Source organism: Lathamus discolor, chromosome Z, assembly GCF_037157495.1.
Source record: "Lathamus discolor isolate bLatDis1 chromosome Z, bLatDis1.hap1, whole genome shotgun sequence".
Classification (NCBI taxonomy): domain Eukaryota; kingdom Metazoa; phylum Chordata; class Aves; order Psittaciformes; family Psittacidae; genus Lathamus; species Lathamus discolor.
In genome coordinates this window covers 99,152,992-99,173,901 of record NC_088909.1, presented here as the reverse complement: position 1 = coordinate 99,173,901, position 20,910 = coordinate 99,152,992, and the positions used below count along the sequence as shown (strand labels likewise).

At 44.4% G+C, this 20,910-nt stretch overlaps 1 protein-coding gene across 2 annotated transcripts in view; it reads right to left on the bottom strand.

Moving 5' to 3' along the window:
- ADAMTS12 (ADAM metallopeptidase with thrombospondin type 1 motif 12) overlaps nt 1–20,129 on the bottom strand; it is a 167,695-nt gene extending 147,566 nt beyond the window's left edge. The window contains exons 1-2 of one of the 2 annotated variants that reach the window (XM_065661879.1): nt 19,718–20,129; nt 14,634–14,995 (exon numbers count right to left, since the gene is read on the bottom strand). In XM_065661879.1, coding sequence (XP_065517951.1) covers nt 14,634–14,995; nt 19,718–19,844 — 489 coding nt within the window. In that variant the 5' untranslated portion in view covers nt 19,845–20,129. The remainder of the gene's footprint in view (nt 1–14,633; nt 14,996–19,717) is intronic. The other variant, XM_065661880.1, reaches the window with a different exon arrangement.
- Nucleotides 20,130–20,910: the final 781 nt, after the last annotated feature.

The window sequence follows — 20,910 nt, the reverse complement described above, 5'->3', positions numbered from 1 at the left end:
CTCCAAATGTTTTTTGCTTCATATGTTCTCTGTGATGCAGCTGCTGGGGTCCATTGGCTTCATCTGACATAATGCTTTGCATTACACCACACCCCAGCTAGCTTGTCAGTCACCTGCCAGCACACTGCACTGCATTTGAAGTGCTTCTTATGGTAGCTTACATGCTTATACACTTACTTATATGGCAACTGTGATAAAGAAAAAAATGTTAAAAAATACAACATATGAAAAAAAGAATCATTCCAGCCCTATTCGCAACAATTTTATTTTTTTTACACCAGTATAAAAGACAACACCTGAACTGTAAGCCTCCAATACAGTCCAGAGCAAGGGGCGCATATTACCTTATCTTCAGACGGAGGTGGGTACCACAGGATGACACCTGTTTTGGCCTCCTCACTTCTCCTGCCTGAGGCATATTTTAAATATGCCATGTTTCTTGGCATGCAAGATAATCTGTATCAGCCCCTTCACACTGCACAAACTCACCTGCCTCCTGTCTGATGCTTCCCACACGTGGGGAGCAGCAACAGGAGCACCTACCACCAGTGTGAGGACTAGGGAGCACTACAGTCCCTTGCTGCTCCCTCCCCACAGCTGTCCAAACAGATTCAGATGCTGCTTCATGCAGCCCTCTCACACATCAGCGCACCCCAAGAACCAGGTGTGTGATGTCTACAGATATTTCCTCAACTCTCTGGCCTTCATATAAATTTCAGCACTTGCTGCCCAGTAGCATATTCATGTCCTGAGCAGGAAGGGTCCTATGCCATGAAGTAAGACAGAGCAGCAGAGAAGGCCAGGGAAAGCTTCTATTCACCAAGTACTCCTGTTCACACTCATTCTTCATATAAGTGTCTGCAAATGGGCAGAGTTGTGAGGTGTCAGAGCAACTGTAGTACTGAGATTATTTTAGAGACATACAGCACCAAACAGAATTTTAACCTAAATGCACTCAAGTCTGCAACTTCCCAACATGCAATTATTATTTACATCTCAAGATACAGCTACTCGAAGTCCCTGAGAGTACTGACACCAAAATGAAAATGCTGCTTTTTAAAACCAGATCATCTAGGGTAAACCATGGTACACATGACACAGAAATATCGGTGATTTCTGGCTTATTAAAATATGTTACTACCAGAGAGCAATAATTTTCTTTCAATGAAAGGACCTGAGAAAAAAGAGAAAAAAAATATGAAATGATGTGCCAAGCTTGTTTGTTTGTTTTCAATTTAAGATGATGTTTCTCACTTAACATTCCCAAATAACAATCCTGCTCTGCCAATCTTGCACATACAAATTTGCACATTGTAGACTGCAAAAAAGTGATTTGCAGTGCACAGATTACCACCACTGTGCAAATCACAAACAGTAATTATAAAACATTCAAAACATCAAAGACACTAGAAATATCTGCATGGGTGCACTACTGTATCATGGCTATTATTCAACACTAATGGAAATACAGCTCAAAAGAAAATTCTACTGGTTCAGCTGCCCCTACGCCCACCTCCAAAGTAATGGGCATCTAATCAGGGACTAATTAGACAAAATTTTTGAGATGGAAAGAATTGTTTGCGGTTTGTTATTAAACTACCTGGCATTAAGAAATATAAAGCTGAGGATTTTTTCTACCAGTTCCCACTCCCCCTTTAAACTTGAAGATTGAGATCAACTGAAAACAATTTGATGAATAAACTGGGATATTTTTTTTTCCAGCAAATTCCGTAAATCCAAAACAAAAACTGTGTGCTAGCTTTCTGTTTAGGAAGTTACCAAAATTACATATTGAGAGGAGAGGCAAAATCCTGAACAAAAATATAGCTTTGGATCCAACTAAACTTCCAGTTGCAATTATACTATGTGAAAATTTCAGGAACAGGAGGGCAAGGAAAATGTTTCATTCAGTGATAAAATTCTCCAAATTAAATGTAGTTGATCTGAAGTTACTTGAAATAATTATTCATAGTATACTTTCTGGTAGAGACATTTTTCTGAAGTGGTACACATGAATTGAAGTGTAATGGACTTCAGTAAGAATGAAATACTACCTACAATGTCATTCCAGCTCCATAAATATCCACCAAGGTGATCTAAAGTAATACAAATTATTTGCATTTCTTTTGCTACCACAGAAGCATGTTAATTCTTAAGAGAGGAGTTGCTGCAAACGGTAAATAAATTATGCAGCAAATGGGGTTCTGCCAAAAAAACCCATGCTTTCTCCCCCAATACCTAATCCACTATTTGCTTGGTGTGATCTAATCACAAAGGCAGTAGACCTGACTAGACCTTGATTTGCCTATGTAATGAACTCGAACTTGGAGTAAATATGAAGGAATAAAAAAAATAAATAATATTTGCTTGAACTTAAGTTCCATTAAGCTCTAAAACTATGGCCACATTAACAATGTTGCAAAAGAACATAAAGAATTTTTTCTTCACAGCATGTTGACTGTTCATTGTCCTCCGAGGCAACAGCTTCAGAAAGCATAAAATGAAGCTGATAAAAAAAAAAAAAAAAAAGCTACTGAAAACCAAAAGAAGATCTATCTAAACCCATACAGTGTTGAAATTCATAGTAAAGATTCATGTTTCTAGCACCCAGTGACTCGGGAGGCCAAGAAAGTATGTGAATGATTATTGCATCAGGAGGTTCTCAAGAAAGAAAACAGACACATCAAGAAATTTGATCTAAGTCAAAAACAGAGGAAAGGATGAACGAAGTGGAGATGTCCTACTGCCCTGATTTTATTCTTTACTAGATATTTACTTCATCAATGTTGGACGGAGGATGCTGGATAAAACTAACGCATTCACCCTACCACAGTCTCCATTCCTACAATTTTGGCCAGATTTGGCCTATGACTGCTCTATATAAGGAAACGGAGTTAACACTGCATCCAAATAAACAGATACTAAAGTCTGGACTGAGCATTTAGAATCATCTTTCTTTTAAATACATACACTTAGAAGAGTGAAATTTGAACAAAAGAAAACTTCAACTCATAAATAGTATCTGCATGAGCCTTTACTGTGAGTTACAACCACAACACATTTAGATCTGTTCTTGGGATTTCCATGCATGCACAAGCCTAAGCAGTTTATTAAGAACCTGCTGTTTGCCATGAGTATTGGAACCCACAATGGATACATAGGTCTTTGCCAAGACAACCAGCTCTTTTATCACTATTTATTTACTTATTTATTTTTAGAGCTTGCAATTTCAGATTAATCTTTCTCCAAAGCACATGCTGGAGCCAGTGTGGGCACACAAATATCCCAGCCTAGATTACTAAATACTTAAATTCTGTTGCAACTTAAAAATGCATTGAGGAACTCAACTGTTAAGCACCAGTTTCTGGGAAAAAAAGCAAAATAGCCTGGTAATACCTAATGCATTCAACAGTGCAGAAGCCTTCCCAGCACACAGTATGGATCTTAAAGCAAGAGCTTTAGCTGCATTGTAACTGTTCTGCAGTGATAAAGCTAGATACATGTATGTAGTTTTGCATATGTGTGTGTGCTTGATATATGTGTATATATAACCATGCCCTGATGCTGACCCTGCTCAGGGACTGCAGCTGCTCCTCTCTGGCAGACAAAGCGAACTGAAGAGGCAGGACCTGACCTTCAGGCTGCTGTTTTTCAGCTGGTGCCAGAAGCCAGGCTCACACAGCTGCTGTGAAAGTACCACTAGCCCATCTGTCCTCTAAGTACAAGCAGGAGACACACACTATTTGGGTCTGTTGTTTACATCACCCATTGCTGTTGACAACCTAACATCCTGCCAGTGTCTGTCTGCTAAGAACAGAAGCAAGGCAGGCTCTTCTTGGTAATTTTCTCTTTTTGAAAAGCTATAAAATAAGGCATGCAATTGGCAAGATTTATCCCCATTAATGTCACATTACATGCATCACTGCCAGAACATGTAGGAAAGCTTCAGTTCTTCCCCTCTCGTCTGCTCATTATTAATTATTACACACAAAGTATGTGCCCATGTGATGGGTAGCAGGTACAGCACTTTGTTAAGATGGCAAAAATGTGCAAACAATCCTATTTACTTCTGTGCTGGATCCTTCCTTTCAGCCATCACAAAAATGGATTAAAGAAAAAAAAATCTATGAACAGCAGAACTATCAAAACCTTGTTTCCACACAGATCTGCTTCTCACACAGATCTGCTTCTCACACATGCTCCATCTCCTCACTTAATTTTCTTCAATGTCTCCTGAATTCTCCAGCACTCCTCACCATCAGCTGGTCCATAGGTAGCACTGCACCCTGCTCTGTAACAACTTGGAGTCATGTTGATCCACAAGTCAACCTGCATGTGTTCATCCATCATTTCACTGATCAAAAGTTCCCTCCTTTACCTGTAAAACTCATGAGAACTTAACGGCTCTGATAGCTCAATTTCTCTTTCAGATTAGTCTGAGTAAGGCCTCAATGGCCTAGATTAGGCCATACTAGAAGAATCTATAAACAGACCATCCTGCAAACCTCACATTACTGGGAATCAAGACAAAACAGATGTTACGGATATTTTTTATTTCTGGGTTCTAAACCGTTAGACTGAAGTCACAATTCCCCAGTTTTCCCTCAGTAAACAAGACACTTTTTATGAAAAACACCACACACTAAATGATGAGTGAAGATTTTCAGGAAAAAGGGGGGGGGGGGGGAAGTACAAACATACATAGAAGATTCATTAAAAAGACTCCCGGAGACTGGAACTATGATTGACAGCTCTGTACACTAACAATATCCCTAAGTGGTTAGCAAATCAGTACATACAGATTTAAACAAGAGTATTAGATTTCTGAAAACTGTACAACAGTCTGTCTTTCCTGTTCTCAAAAACAGTTACCTTAAAGCATTCTAATCCTGCGTATTCCACTTAAATGAGTTCATACTGACTAATCTCATTTTCACCTACAACATCAATGACTGTTCCACTGAAAAGTAACACCTATGTTATAAAAACTTCAGCCATACACAGCTTCTGGGCTAACAACTTCATACTGGCTAAAGGTGACAAGGCCAAGACCAGAAGACACAGGCAACCCCGGATTCTCATGTATTGAGATCACTGATGAGATTCATTTGACCTGTCAATTAGAGTCTTTTTGCAAACAAAAGACTGGGGGAAGGGAGCTGGCAGATGAATAGTTGAAGTTCAAACAGGAAGAGAAAGGATGGATGTTAAAGTACTGCAGCAAATACTAGTCAAAGTTTGAATGACAAGTCTGTTGGGGGCAAAATAAACCGAACAATAAACCGAACAGAAAAACACCATCACACCACAACCACACAACACAACCACAACACTAGTCAAGTGAGGAGAACATTCAGATATGTATTGCTATATGGACAGAACAGGCCATCCAAGCATGACATAGAGCACTCTTTAGTTTCAGTGTAAATTTTTCTACTTACAGTATTTTTCATACTACTGCCTAAGAAGAAACATACAGCAGATACACAACCGAGTCACTTGGCAGGTCTTTCCCTCTTTACACATGCCACATCAAGCCAAATCACAATATTTAGACTTTGGAAGCTCCATTATATCCAACCATAGAGCAATTCCCATCTCCAAGAAAAAGGCTGGCAGTTTGCTTTCATACCTGATATTCTCCAAACACCTTATTCCTACATTTTAGTTCCAGCAGATCATCACCAGCTGGACAAACCAAAAGAGGCTGCTGTGGAGATGTCACTGACATACAAATAAAAAGACATGACTGGCAGATCGGGCCATCTGCCATATTTCCAACCACAAGCAGAATCCACCAAGTACTGTACAGTGAGAGACTGTACAAAGTCAGAGATTCTCTTAGAAGAAGCAAAGAAAGATGCATGAAGGAAAGAGACCCTGGAAAAGAACTTGTCTATTTGTTTCCCAGCACCTTTATTAACACTACAGAAATACATTACAATTTATCTCTTAAAATAACAGCCACCAAAACAGCACGTGTGTCTAAATATGTTCTGGGTGCAATTCCATGTAAGAGATGAGTGCTGAATCCAGTTTCAGGTGATTGTAAGTGCAACAAAAGAAAAGGTCACATCTTCTCCTTCTTTAAGTGTATTCCTGCATCGCCACATACATAGCCAAAAAGAATCCCGCTTTTACTGGAAGAGAAAAAATGTTGGTTGCAGGTATACCACACGGGAATAGAAAGACATGGTCATTTCTCTGGGCTATAGGACAACTGATCCAGAAGAGACAGTTTGCAGAACCATGTTCTTCAACCTGTTAAAAAGGTCATGACCTATTAAGCATGAAAGGGAAACAAAGATATCACAAGGTGTTAATAAAAAAAAAAGGATTTGGAAATTACAGCTAAATTCCTCCAGATCTCTGCTAGTTTGTCCTCTTAATCCTCTTGTCCCATTCTGCCCAGAGACATATTTACATTTTTAAAAAAGAACAATGTCATACAATGACTGTCTTCTCCATTTTTATATCTCAAATCTGTTACTTTGTTATTCCCCTTGCAGGGCATTTGGGGAATGTATAAATACATAGGAAAATGACATTTATAACACATCAGTGTACTGTTTTCAAAACAACTGAGGAAATGCTGCAGTTCCTAAGACTGATGGCATTCTATTTGAAACGCAACAGGCTGTCAACCTGGAGAACCGCTGACGGCAGAAAGTTGTTTCCCACAGTTTGAAAGTGTCACTTCTCTTTTTCAATCATGTGTCATTCTGATTTAGGCAAACAGGTGCCCCTTTGAAAACCACATCTTCTCAGCACCATCCACTTGATTTATGCAGAAGAAATCTGACTCTAAAGAGTGCCATGAATAAAAATTAATAGTAAGTTATATCTTTGCTATGCGAGCGATGTCCGCGAAATGCTAACGGAAGCAGGAATTTATTTCAAAGTCAAAACTCAAGCAAGATGAAAATCCATTTCTAGGTTTACTATACTTTCAGTGCTCTGTGCAAGTGACCCTTACAACAGAATACAAATCTAAACCACACGTGTGTTTTGTTCTTATACGCTGCTTTTGTCCTGCAAATACAAGAACTTCCAAATATGAACCAAGTAGACTTCCCATAAGAGGAATTCATCCCAGAAAGAAGAATAATATTCCTGAGGTGAGTAGCTCAAGAGAGGACACCTTCAACACCAGAGTGGGGGGAGATCAGCGTCCAGGAGCCTCAACTCAGAGCGGCCAGAGCTACCGAGGGAGCCTCAAGTGCTGCACATGACCTGCCCAGGAGCCGGCAGCTCTGCTGACACGAGCACCTGACTCACACTGAGGGGAGCCAGGAGCAGCGGCACCATTCCTGACTGGTTAAAAACCTGCCCCAGGGAGCGTGAGTGACCAGGAGCACGGTGTAACAGGGCGAGTCGAGGCAGTTTGTGCTGCAGTTCGAGCAGGATGGTGAGCACCCATCGTACGACCAGGGCCCGCTCTGGGAGCTCTGCTCTGGCTGCCCCGGCGGTGGGCACCCAGACAGAGCCGATGAGAGGGGAGGCTGCAGGGCAGAGCTCGGGGTGCAGAGGGTGCCTGCACTGGGCTGGTGAGGGAAAGGTGCACAACGGGCAGGGCTGCACCCGGCGCTCCCTGGTGGAGGCCCTCCTGCAGCAAGGGCTGAGCCGTGGACGCTGTCAGTAGGATAAAAGATGCCAGGGTAGCTGAGAGGAAGCGGGGCTGCTTGCTCCAGGCCCAAACTGTGCAGGGGCCTCAAGCGTCCCTTCTAGCTCATGAAGGAAAGAAGGAGGTCGGTAACCCGGGAAACTGGGAAACAGCAACAGAAAAACCAACAACCAAAGAAGGAGGAAAAGGATAATTAAAGGCAAGGGGCTTCCTCCTAAATCTGTTGTCCTCATGCAGAACTGCTTTGTTGTCCTGCAGGAGGCTAATGAAGAAAAGCACTTGCACCAGAAACAGCTGGCTGATGCACTGGTAAAGATCTCTACTGGTGCTGCCAAGAAAAAGCGGTGGGTCGTAGTAGTAGGGGACTCTACTTTGAAAGGGACAGAAGCACTCGTCTGTCAGCCTGACCCAGTCTCAGGGGAGGTGTGTTGCCTACCAGGGGCACAGATGAGGGATGTTGCAGAGAGGCTGCCTGCACTAGTAAGTCCCACAGACTATCACCCACTCCTGGTGATCCATGTGGGTGCTAGGGATATAGATAGTAGCAGCCTGGGGAACATAAAGAAAGACTACAGAGCCCTGGGAGAGGTGGTTAGGGGCTCTGGAGCTCAGATAGTCTTTCCATCAATTTCCCAGGACACAGGGGAGGACCTAAAAAAAGCTAAGAGGATTAGCTAGGTTAATAAATGGTTAAAAGGGTGGTGGCATAGTCAGGGGTTTGGGTGTCTTGAACATGGGACCTAAGTTTGTAGGCCAGTTCTACTGGGGGCTGGTGGAGCTGGTCTGAGAAGGGGAAGAGCAGTTTTGGTAGGAGGCTTGCCAGACTGGTCTAGGATGCTTTAAACTAGATGTGTTGGGGGAGGGGGGCATCATTCCATCCCAACACACCCAGTCAGTTGCCAACACCTATAATAAATACTTGGAGCAATGTAGAGATATTCCAGCCGCTCCAGCCAACAAGCCGGCTTCATCTGGAGCTCTGCTCAGATGCCTCTATACAAACGCCTGTAGCATGGGGAGCAAACAAGAGGAATTAGAGATGTGTGCACGTCTACAGGGGTATGATATAATAGGCATCACAGAAACATGGTGGGATGGCTTCTATGACTGGAGTGTTGGAATGGAAGGTTACAGGCTCTTTAGAAAGGACAGGCCTGGCAGGCGGGGAGGGGGAGTTGCCCTTTATGTTAGGGATAGGCTGGAGAGTATGGAACTCTGTCTGGGGGCAGGTGAGCAGTTTACAGAGAGTTTGTGGGTCAGGGTTAAAGAGAAAACAGCGATGGGAGACATTACTGTGGGGATCTGTTACAGGCCGCCTGATCAAGGAGAACCTGTGGATGAAGCACTCTACAGACAGAAAGGAAAAGTCTCACGGTCACAGGCCCTTGTTCTCATGGGTGACTTCAACCACCCTGACATCTGTTGGAGCAATGGTACGGCCTGGCACAATCAATCCAGGAGGTTCCTCAATCGTGTGGAAGACAACTTCCTTCTGCAAGTAATAGAGGAGCCGACAAGGAGAGGTGCCATGCTTGACCCTGTGCTCACCAGCAGGGAAGGGCTTGTTGAGAATGTGGTACTCCAGGGCAGTCTTGGATGCAGCGATCACGAGATGGTCGAATTTGAGATCCCCAGGACAGTGAGAAGAGCGTGCAGCAAGCTCACTGTCCTGGGCTTCAGGAGAGCAGACTTTGGCCTCTTCAGGAGCCTGCTTAGTAAGGTTCCATGGGATATAGCCCTGGAGGGCAGAGGGGCCCAAGACTGTTGGTTGATATTCAAGGATCACCTGCCACAAGCTCAGGAGTGCTGCATCCCAACTAGAAGGAAGTGCAGCAGGAGGACCAGGAGACCTCCTTGGATGGATAAGGAGCTGCTGAGGAAAATTCAAATTAAAAAAGAGGCTTATAAAAGGTGGAAGCAAGGACAGGCGGCCATGGAAGAATACAGGGATGTTGTCCGGGAAGCTAGGGACCAGGTTAGGAAAGCTAAGGCCCAGTTAGAATTAAACTTGGCTAGGGATGTTAAGGATAACAGGAAGAGATTCTACAGGTACGTAGCAAATAAAAAACAGACTAGGGACAACGTAGGCCCCCTCCAGAAGCTATCAGGAGAACTGGCTACACAGGATTTGGAGAAGGCTGAGGTTCTGAATGATTTCTTTGCCTCGGTCTTCACTGGCAAAGGACGTGACCACACCACCCAAGTCTTGGAAGGCAGATGCAGGGACTGTGAGAATGAAGACCTTGGGGCCACTGTAGGAGAGGATCTGGTTAGAGACTATCTAAAAACCTGAACATGCACAAGCCCATGGGACCTGATGAAATCCATCTGCGGGTCATGGAGGAGCTGGCAAATGAAGTTGCTAAGCCACTGGCCATCATATTTGAAAAATCATGGCAGTCAGGTGAAGTTCCCAACAACTGGAAAAAGGGAAATGTAACCCCCATTTTCAAGAAGGGGAAAATGGAAGACCCAGAGAATTACAGACCAGTCAGTCTCACCTCTGTGCCTGGTAAAATCTTGGAGCACATTCTCCTGGAAGGCATGCTAAGGCACATGAAAAACAACAAGGTGCTTGGTGACAGCCAGCATGGCTTCACTAAGGGGAAATCCTGCCTGACCAATTTGGTAGCCTTCTACGATGGGGCTATGGAACTCAGGGACAAGGGTAAAGCAGTTCATGTCATCTACCTGGACTTGTGCAAAGCATTTGACGCTGTCCCACAACACATCCTTCTCTCTAAATTGGAGAGACATCAATTTGATGGATGGACCACTCGGTGGATAAAGAACTGGCTGGATGGCTGCATGCAAAGAGTTGTGGTCAATGGCTCAATGTCCAGCTGGAGACCGGTAACGAGTGGTGTCCCTCAGGGATCGGTGTTGGGACCAGTCTTGTTTAACATCTTTGTGGGTGACATGGACAGTGGGATTGAGTGTGCCCTCAGCATGTTTGCTGATGACACTAAGCTGTGTGGTTCAGTTGATACGCTGGAGGGAAGGAATGCCATCCAGAGGGACCTTGACACGCTTGTGAGCTGGCCTGGTGCCAACCTTATGAAGTTCAACCATGACAAGTGCAAGGTCCTACACCTGGGTCAGAGCAATTCCAGGCACATCCACAGCTGGGCAGAGAAGAGATTCAGAGCAGCCCTGCGGAGAAGGACTTGCGGGTGTTGGTCAATGAGAAAATGAACATGAGCCCGCTTCAGTGTGTGCTTGCAGCCCAGAAAGCCAACCGTATCCTGGGCTGCATCAAAAGCAGCGTGACCAGCAGGTCAAAGGAGGTGATCCTGCCCCTCTACTCTGCTCTCCTGAGACCTCACTTGGAGCATTGTGCACAGTTCTGGTGTCCTCAACATAAAAAGGACATGGAACTGCTGGAACAAGTCCAGAGGAGGGCCACGAGGATGGTCAGGGGACTGGAGCACCTCCCGTATGAAGATAGGCTGAGAAAGTTGGGGCTGTTCAGCCTGGAGAAGAGAAGGCTGTGTGGAGACCTCATAGCAGCCTTCCAGTACCTGAAGGGGGCCTATAGGGATGCTGGGGAGGGACTCTTCATCAGGGACTGTAGTGACAGGACAAGGGGTAATGGGTTAAAACTTAAACAGGGGAAGTTTAGACTGGATATAAGGAAGAAGTTCTTTCCAGTTAGGGTGGTGAGGCACTGGAATGGGTTGCCCAGGGGGGTTGTGAATGCTCCATCCATGGCAGTGTTCAAGGCCAGGTTGGACGAAGCCTTGGGTTATATGGTTTAGTGTGAGGTGTCCCTGCCTCTGGCAGGGGTGTTGGAACTAGATGATCTTAATGTCCTTTCCAACCCTAACTAGTCTATGATTCTAATAAAACTAGGATTCCACTCCCACAGTCATCTTTAGGAATTTATTGTGCCCCACTTCAGGCCAATTTTAATTTTTTTTTGTTTGTTTTTTTGGAGGGGTGTGGGCGGTGTTGCAAAGATGACAATATTGTTAAGCAATTCACTGGACAAAATTACGAGAGAAGATTTCAACCTTTTCCCACTAAAAACAGCCAACAAAGGGAATATTCCAGTAAAACATATTTATTTACTTAAATCAGTATTTTGCAGTATTATAATTTTTTTTTTACCAGCCTCCATCATTAGGAAAGCCAAAAAATAGCAGTTTAGGTATGACACACTTTCCTGTCACTCACTACTATCACAAATCAGTACCTCATTTAGCTTATTAAAGACCATCTCAACAAAAAAAGCCAAGTATGTTTATCACTTTACGACATGCCTGAACTGTCAAGACAAAATGGCATAGAGGAAAGAAACATCAGTAATATTCCCATTCCCCAAATCTGAAGGCTAAGGTACTGGTTCTTAGCAGCTCCCAGGTTACGAGGCTGGAGCACATCAGCTCTCTGCCAGCTTGCAGTGATGTGCTGAATCGGGACTTGCTTGCCAAAGCACACACTCAAGAGTGTGGCCCTGACCCTGCACAGGGACCTATGCAGCAGCCACTGCTGCCAAAGCCTGTTCTGGGAATCTGGCATCTTTTATTCACACTGTTTTGTTATCTTCCTCTTCTTCCCATCTCAGTCCCACAGACCCTTACCAACCTGCCCTGTGCAGTTCGTTAGTTCATGTAACTTTTTTATCAAGTAGTTTAGAATTAATCTCCTACAGTAAACAAGCTTACAATTTCTCCGCATGGGATAGGTTTTTAGCATCTCAAGTAAGTTGCTCTAATTCCATGTGTTTCACCTATTCTCAATTCTCCTTCCCTCCCTGATAAGAATACACAGAAAAAAATCTTTTCAATTAAGAAAACACAATACATCTCAGGAAAAAAAAAAAAAAAAGGCAGAAAAAGATATGGTGCAGAACAGCAAAAAAATGTGGATCTCCAGGATGGAAATAATTTACCATTAGCTCAGGAAGCAGCAGACTATCACATACAGTTTCAGAAACAACATGGTTTTATCCTGAAAACCAGACTGCTCTTCTCAGCACTGGTGAAATTACTCATTAATCAGTGTTTCCATATGACACTGGATCTTTTGTAAAACCTCCAGGCAAAACACAAGCTAAACCACCTTTCCCCAGCTGTGGCAGTCAGAGGAGTTAAGAGATTCAGACCCAGCTCTTACTGAAACCTCTTATGAGCAGTGACTCCTGGACTTCAAAAATCATTGCATCAAAACCATCATGTTTTTCCCTAAAAGTCACTTTCAACCTGAATTAATTTATGATTGTATATTTTCAAGTTTTCATTTTGGGGTAGTGGGAAAACCCAAGCCATGACAGTATTTTTCTGATACAAGTGTTCTGTCAAAAAGAAACAATCTCCAAGCCTGTATTCTAGCGAACATTGTTTCAAAAACCCTCCAAATCAAAGTAAACCCCAAAAAGTTTGTAGCCCAAATTAAAGGATCACTTCACAGGGTATTACCAAGCTGAATTTAAAATGTAATTTGAGGGTTTTTTTGGCGGGTTAAATCCTTCTTGCAGACTTCAGAAGGCATAATGAAGATCCAGAACTTAATTTCAAGTTTTCATTCTAATGAAAACTAACAAAGACATTCTGGTAAAGCACAAGACAAACTAACCAAAGGAACTACTTTTTTCATCCTATCTCCTTTTCCTTACTGTATGACCATAACATGTTTCAGGGAAGTTTTGATAAGCTGGTCCATACTGGAAGAATTACTTCGAAAATCCCTGATCTTCATGCCTGTGGGACTGAAGCTTCTGACTTCAAGTAACAGTCTGTTTCTTCAGGCAGCATGCCAAAAGTGTCATCAGCACTGTGGAAGACTCCAAAGTTTCACATTTCATCTACTGCAGAGCTGTCTTTGTGTTACTTTTCATAAATTGCCAGGATACTTTTGTAACCCACTGATTTTCCAAAGCTTCAGAAAGCTTCATACTTCTCAATAGCAAGGAACACACTTAGACACTGACAGGTCGTCAGAGAAAGGATTTACTTTACAGATACTTGGCATCGAGCTTATGCCCAAAAACGAAGCATCAGTCCCTAGCCTGTGCCAGACTGAGATGTGTTGTCAGTAAAGCATCAGTGCAGTGCTCTATGCACTTTCAAACACTGTAATTTGCCACTCAGTGGTCAAGGCACTACAGCACACGCACCGTGTACACATTTCATCACCTTTGTCTGCACACTCCACAAATCCTTTGCATTTGCTTCTCAGCAATTACATGCGACATTTTACACAGCTCCCTGTAGCATTCCCTTCACATTCCAGCAGTCTGTGTCTCCTTCCCCTCCCAGACAAGATGGGTTCAGCATTATCTTCTAGAAACAGAAACCTAACCTATGGTAGTGGTAAAAAACAAACTTAAGGTTTCTAACTCTTTGTCTCTGCCACAGTCTACTAAGACTTCAAGCTCAAGCCTCAGAAGTACTCTTTTGAATTAGGGATGCTTAGAAGTAGTACAGATGTGAATGTACAGCTCTGGCTAAAGTTACATCTACCCTACATTTATTTCTGAAGTTGCAGTGCAGTTCTGAAGCAAATATCTCAGTTCCCAGCCTACCATTAGTAGGTCTGACAAGCAGGGCAGTTTTGCTGCACCTGACCTACATTCCTTTTAGAGGAAACTAAAACAGGAGCTCATATCCAGATGTATAGCAAAGTTGCTCCAACTACTAATGGGATCAACATAGTGACTGGATATTTGGATGGCTTCAAGCCATAGGTATGACAGAGATGTTTGGTCCACTACCAGAAAAAAAAAAAATAAAAAATCTAGTGACTAAAGTAAACCCCAGACGGGCCTTAGCAGCAACTTTTCATCAACTTTTGACCTGATTCTCTCTTCCAAAAATTCAAATGGCATCTATAGTATTAAACTGATTCTTTCAGAGCATTATGTCAGTAAGTTTATGTCAGAGTGTTATGTAAGACTGGCTCATCCAGTCTCTTACCAGCAAAACATATTCATGCACCACTGTTCTAGCTCAGTTCTAATAATACAAAAATTAGCCAGAACCCCATTCATTAAGGACACATCACTTACCAGGCCATCGCAAGTGCTGATCGCTGCTGTCCCGCTCCCAGCACCTGGCTGCAACACCGTGCCAATGAAGTGGCAAGGAGCTCCCAAGTGAGTTGCGATCTTCGCACCAGTGTGGTTGCCACGTCTCCTTTCTACTACATAGTTATGGGAAAGAAATCGCATATGGGCAGTCAAGTTAAAAAACAGATCCTTATCCTCGTGGTTGATTTTGTAGTATACCACATTATCCTTTTTGCTGAGGTCTCTCTTCTTCCTCGTGTTTGAGATGTGATGGTGTAAATTAAAAGAAAGAAAATGGCCGCTTGCATCTACTCTTGCTGGATCAACCACATGGTATTCTGGCAGTGTCTTGATAAATTGCTCTGAGAGGAAGGGGAAAAAGAAGAAGAAAAAAAAAAAAAGGAAAACGAAGTAAACCTAGGGTGAGTCCTAGCCTGTTCAAATCTCACATGATTTAATGGGGAAACTCAAAAAATACTACAATTCACTACACCATCCTACTGACATAAAGGCAGGCAGTGCACAGACCACCATGCACTACAATCCCCATCTGGCCTTTCTACTCTCCATTATAACACTCGATTTAGAAGTTAAAAATTCTTCTTTTCAAACATTTTGTCACCATTCCTATGAAGGATTGACTGTCACACACACACCTCTTTCCAACCCCACAAAAGCTGAGAACCCTCTGTCCTAGGTCCCCAGCACACAATGCTCTGATTAAGATCATCCCCACACATCCAAAAAGCTGACCACCTGAAGCAGGAGAAAGAGCCTTAAAAACGCACATGGGTGAAGGGATCACCACTAATTGGCTTGACAGGCTACAATAATAGCACCTCAGCAGCATCAGCTTGAGCAGTTGCAGCAGAGGATGGTATTTTAAAAGAGGGTTTGAAGGGGAATGAAGTAACTGTGTCATTTTTTATAAGGGGTTCCAACCAGAGTAAGATCGGATGTATTAGCACTTACCAGAATCTAACAAGGGAAGAAAGCGTTCCTGACATTCTTGCCTCCTGCTGTGACACAGAATATCACCTGTTCCCAATTTCATTTTTCTTTAAATTAGTGTAAAACTCAGAAGTCTCAAACAAATAACATAAATACACATAAAACACAGTCCCTACAGACTCATAGTCTTAGAGCCAGATCTGTTAGCACACTTGACTTCAGCCCAAAAAATCAGTATGAACGTATTTCATGAAAAAGAAACTGCGAGGATACATATCATTCCAGATCCTCCTTCCCTAGGGCTCTTTGCTCTTCACTCCTGAAGTCCCAGCCACTTGTACATGAAGCACTTAAACCTTATTCATTAATTAAGGTGGTTAACAAAGCAATTAGCCTGCTCCAGGTACTTCCAGAGCACTTTACTCTTCCTTAGTACTGTTAAGACAATCCTTCTAGAGACAATTCTCTTGACTGCCTGTATCTTCAAAGCCACACAGGATAAACCATGTTGAGACAGATAGCTGTCCAGGTTCATCCCCTCTGGGAAGGAACATATCTCCTTTGTCCTCTTTGCTGCAGTATGAGACATGGATGCTTGTCTTTCATTAGGCCATTGGGAAAAAAAAAAAAAAAAAAAAAAGCATGTATACAAAACTACATAAGAAATTTGGCCTTGTCTCAGTAGCACCTTTATTTCAGAAGCAAACTTACTCTCATACACAACAGAATTCTTTGTACACAAGTCTTCCCATCAGCCTATCATGACTTTTTGCCTTTTCAGGACAAACCACAGCAGTGGGCTTTTAAATGTCCTTAGTAGCATGTCTTGACACCTCAGAGACTAACACCTACCACAAATTCTGAGACATCTCCTGCCCCTGCCCACATAAGCACAGCAGGGACTGAGACATGGGAAATTCAATCCATACCTTCATGCCTGCAGTTTACACAGCCTCTATATAGCACATAAGGTGCCAGCTGAACAACTTAGCAGCTGAAGACAGGTCACTCCTTCCTCACGCTCCAAAGTGAAGCAAAAAATGAGCAGGCCAAGAGAGGTGAAACACCCAAAAACATGGCTTACCTGCAGAAGTTTCATTATTAGACTTCTGAGAATACCCACATCCCATATTGTGCTAGCAAAGACAGGCTAACAGAGAACGCTGCAAGATCAAGCAAGATCAGGCCCCATTTCTATGGTTTTCAGCACAACTCACTTAAATAATCAAATTAAATGCCTGAAGGAAAACTTACTCGTTTGCTGTCACTGTGCGATTTGCCTCTGCTTGATGTCTTGAGATTAATTTGCTGTGGCTTAACTGTTCAGCTCCATGCAAGACCAAAGACTTGCGGTTTTGGACTTCAAACTATTCAAGGAACTGTTTTATTTCATTACAGTGATTAGTGTTTAGAGGTTAAGGCAATTTAGACATCAGCATCAGTAAGAGGGAAAATAATGCTGAAGCGTCTGATGGCAACAGAATTATCAAGGCAGAGAAGTCTAACTTCTTCCACCCCTCCTTAAATACTCATTTCTGAATGCTAGTCACTGGAGAGCAAATTATGCTGCAATAACAGTATACTGTAATGTAATCACAGAATTGAATTATTAAGCAGTTTTCAAACGACCAGAGGGATCAAGATTACAACACAACAAAGTTTAACAAGATGAGGCTACGGATATCTCTGCAAATAATCATTACCAGTTTTGTCTAGACCACTGGGTAGAGGTTAGCAAGGGCAATCCTGCCAATAACAACTAACTGAGCTCCACATTAAGCCTAACATACCACTTGATCTGTCTTGCTGGAGAAGAGTGTAAAACAAAAATAGGAAGTACAATTTTGTTTTTACTTTTCTGCCCTTCTAGGAAAGAGTAACACTCAACTAGAGGGCAGACGCAACAAACGGAATAACTTAATGCATGCAACCCAGACTACACAAGAATAAAGGTTGAATTCTTCAACACTGACTGCCTTAATTTTCCTAAAGTAATAATTTATTTTTATTAAAACACCACAGGTTCCCATAAACCTTAGTGCCAGCAAACACGAAAGAGAGGGAAACTATCCCAGTGCCACTAACAAGCCCCAGGGCTGGCATGCCGTAGCATGCTCCTTAGCCACCTCTAATGCTCTCCACTCCATGGAAGCTCTGCCTGCCAAGTGGCACTGCTCAGGATTTACAGTCCAGGAATGGGAAGACTCCCCTGGGCAGCTTGTGTGGCTCCAGGGATCACTTCCACAATTGCAGCCTGGGCATGCCAGCTTGCATCAGTGCCACGAGCAACCAAACACCAGACTGATACATTCAAGTCAGTAGTTAGCCTTGCATCACCGTTTGCACAGGCCATTCATGTTTGTTTGACAAGTCTAAGAACTGCTTAAGTTGTTAGAGAAAGCTCCCCAGCAGACCCTCCTAATTCTGCATCACTGAAAACATCTGATAATATTCCAAACCACTGCTGACTGTTCTGCTCCTCTGTGGATTCAAAACACAGCAGAGAACTGCCAGTAAAGATGGCTGTACACAAGTGGATAAGCTAGGATAAAGAGAAAAACATACACAGTCTGTCATGAGTGACAAGAAAAGCACAATTTCTTTCAGATAACATGTTTTCTGACAAAATTCCTTTAAAATGTGACACATCATCATTTGACATTGCTTCATCTCCATGTTTGCAGTTCATCTACATCTGCCTCTCAGACCCTCTGGCTTCTTTTCAAAAGATTCCTTGCAATAGGAAATAGAGTTGCTCTTCTCTGGAGGAAGCATCTTCCCAAGCCAAAGAAAGGCTCTGTACCCAGGAAACACAGCAAGCTCCAAAGTCCCATGGCAAGGATCAGGCCTTCAACATTCAGTGAGAGAACCCTTAACTGTTCCGACCGCTACACTTGTTGTGCATGTGGAGGGAGCACAACAGTTGCTTCAGCTACACAAGATAGAAATTTAAGTTCTTTACACGTCACCTGCATTCTATTTTCCACTGGAAAAAAAAAAAAAAAAACAGCCAAATTTTAACTGTCCCTTTACACAAAACTGTTTGCAAACACCTGAGAAAGCCTAGGTTTTTCACGTGTAGAAAGTTAAATAAATTCTACATTCACTTCTAAATACCTGACAGTTAAACAGCTATTATGTGCTAACACAGCATCCCTGTTCTGTCCCATCTAAAGAGACACAGGAATTCAGTGACTATTTGCATTCAGTTTAAATATATCCAGCAGGAACTAACTTCAGGATAATTGTTCACTATTCAGCAGCTTGCTTAACCACTTTTTATTGCCATGATCTCTGAGATGCAGAGCAGATTTGCTCCTCTGTGTTCAAGCTCTCCCACTGACAGCACCACAGCTGTTGATTGCATCAGGAAGGTTTTCAGGAAGCAAAATTTCCTCCTGCACTTTCGAGTCTTCTACCACCAGGCAGAGTCTTCCAACTAATCATAATTCTTCTCTCTTGGGAGCTGCCTCTGATTTTCCTTAAACAGACAACAGGATAAAATTCCTGACTTACACTCCCTCAGGGAGGTGTGCAGCCAGTTCCAACCGAGGGAATGAATTAATCCACCTGGGCAGCAGCCTGAAGAGATTCCTCCCACAGATAAAGCCTCGCTTTTAACTTATCATCCTCACTAAATACGAAGAAATCACGGTGTGTCTTATACCCTGATAACTCCGATTCTTCTTTGTTAAAGAAAGTAAACAAACAAAACAACAAAACAACCCCAACAAAACAAAAACAAAACAACAGGGCAATACTCTTTTTCAGCTTAGTACAAAACTATTCTGGTATTTAGAGAGATACTTCTTAACGAGGAAGACGAGCAAAAAGCAGCATCTACACGGTGCAACTCGGTGACCTCCAAACAGCAACAGGCGGGCACAGGCTGAGCTGTGTTCTCACCTCAGAACTTTAAAGGCTGGAGCAGCCTGTCCCCAGAGCCGCTCGACGGTACGCTGCGGGCTCGGTCATTCAAGAGCCCGAGCAGCACCGCTCACCCCGAGCCGCAGCAACAGCCAGGCTCTTCCCCTCTCCTGCCCGAGCAGTGCCAAGGAGCCACGACCCCTACCCGTGGGGCGCACACCAGGGGCGAGCCCGCTCTCCCTCACACCCCGCACCCGGCTACTGACCTTGCCTCCCGTCGGGGAAGAGCGAGCCGCCGGCCGGCGGGGCCCTGCTCAGGCAGGGCGCTTGGACGTGAAGGACGAGGATCCAGAGGGAGACCTGTGCCCCCCGGCTCCGCGGGACACATGGCATGGTGCGGGCGGGCAGCTCCGAGCGGGGCCGCGCCTAGCCGGGCCGCGGCATAGCCAGGCGGCGGGGCAGCGGCGGAGCGGCCTCCCAGAGCCGCTCCCCACAAGGACTGCGCGGGGCCGTCCCGGTGTCTGGTTTCTGCCGGGGAGGAAGGAGGGTTGTGGGGAGGGAGCCGCTCCGGGAGCCCCCGCCTCGGAGCCGCCGGGGTTAAGGCGGTGGAGCGAACCGGGCCGGGCCAGCAGGAGGGGAGGGGACGAGAGGCCGCCAGCGGGGACTGCCGCACCCCCACTCCGCCCTCCACGGCTCAAAGGTGGGGCGTTAGCCCCGGCAGCCCCGGGGAGGGCGGCCGCACAAGGCTGCCTCCCCGCTCCGGCCCCACACGGCAGGTCGTAGCTGGGCCTCGCAGTCCCGCACCCATTAGGGCAGATTTTCCCTCCTGCTTGGAGTCACAGAACCAACCAGGTTGGAAAAGGCTTTCAAGATCGTCGAGTCAAATCTCTACCCCAGCGCTGCCAAGGCCACCACTAAACCATGTCACCGAGGGCCTCATCTGCATGGCTTTTTGTTACTTCCAGGGGTGGTGATTCCCCCACTGCCCTGGGCAGCCTGCTCCAATGCCTGAGCGCCCTCTCTGTGGAAAAAAAATTGTCCTAATATCCAGTGTAAACCTCCCCATGTGCAGCTTGAGGCCATTATGTCTCATCCTATCACTTTTTAACTGGGGGAAGAGACCAACCACCTCTTTGCTCCATCCTCCTTTCAGACAGTTGTAGAGAGCAGTAAGGGCCGCCCCTGAGCCTTCTCCAGACTAAACCTCCCAGTTCCCTCAGCCGTTCCTCATCACACTTGTGCTCCAGACCCTGCACCAGCTCTGTTGCCCTCCTCTGGCCCCGCTCCAGCACCTCGATGTCTCTCTTTTAGTGAGGGGCCCAGAGCTGAACACAGGATTCGAGGTGCAGCCTCACCAGTGCCCAGTGCAGGGGGATGATCACTGCCCTGGCCCTGCTGCCACACCATTGCTGGTACAGGCCAGGGTGCCGGTGGCTTCTTGGCTGCCTGGGCACAAGCT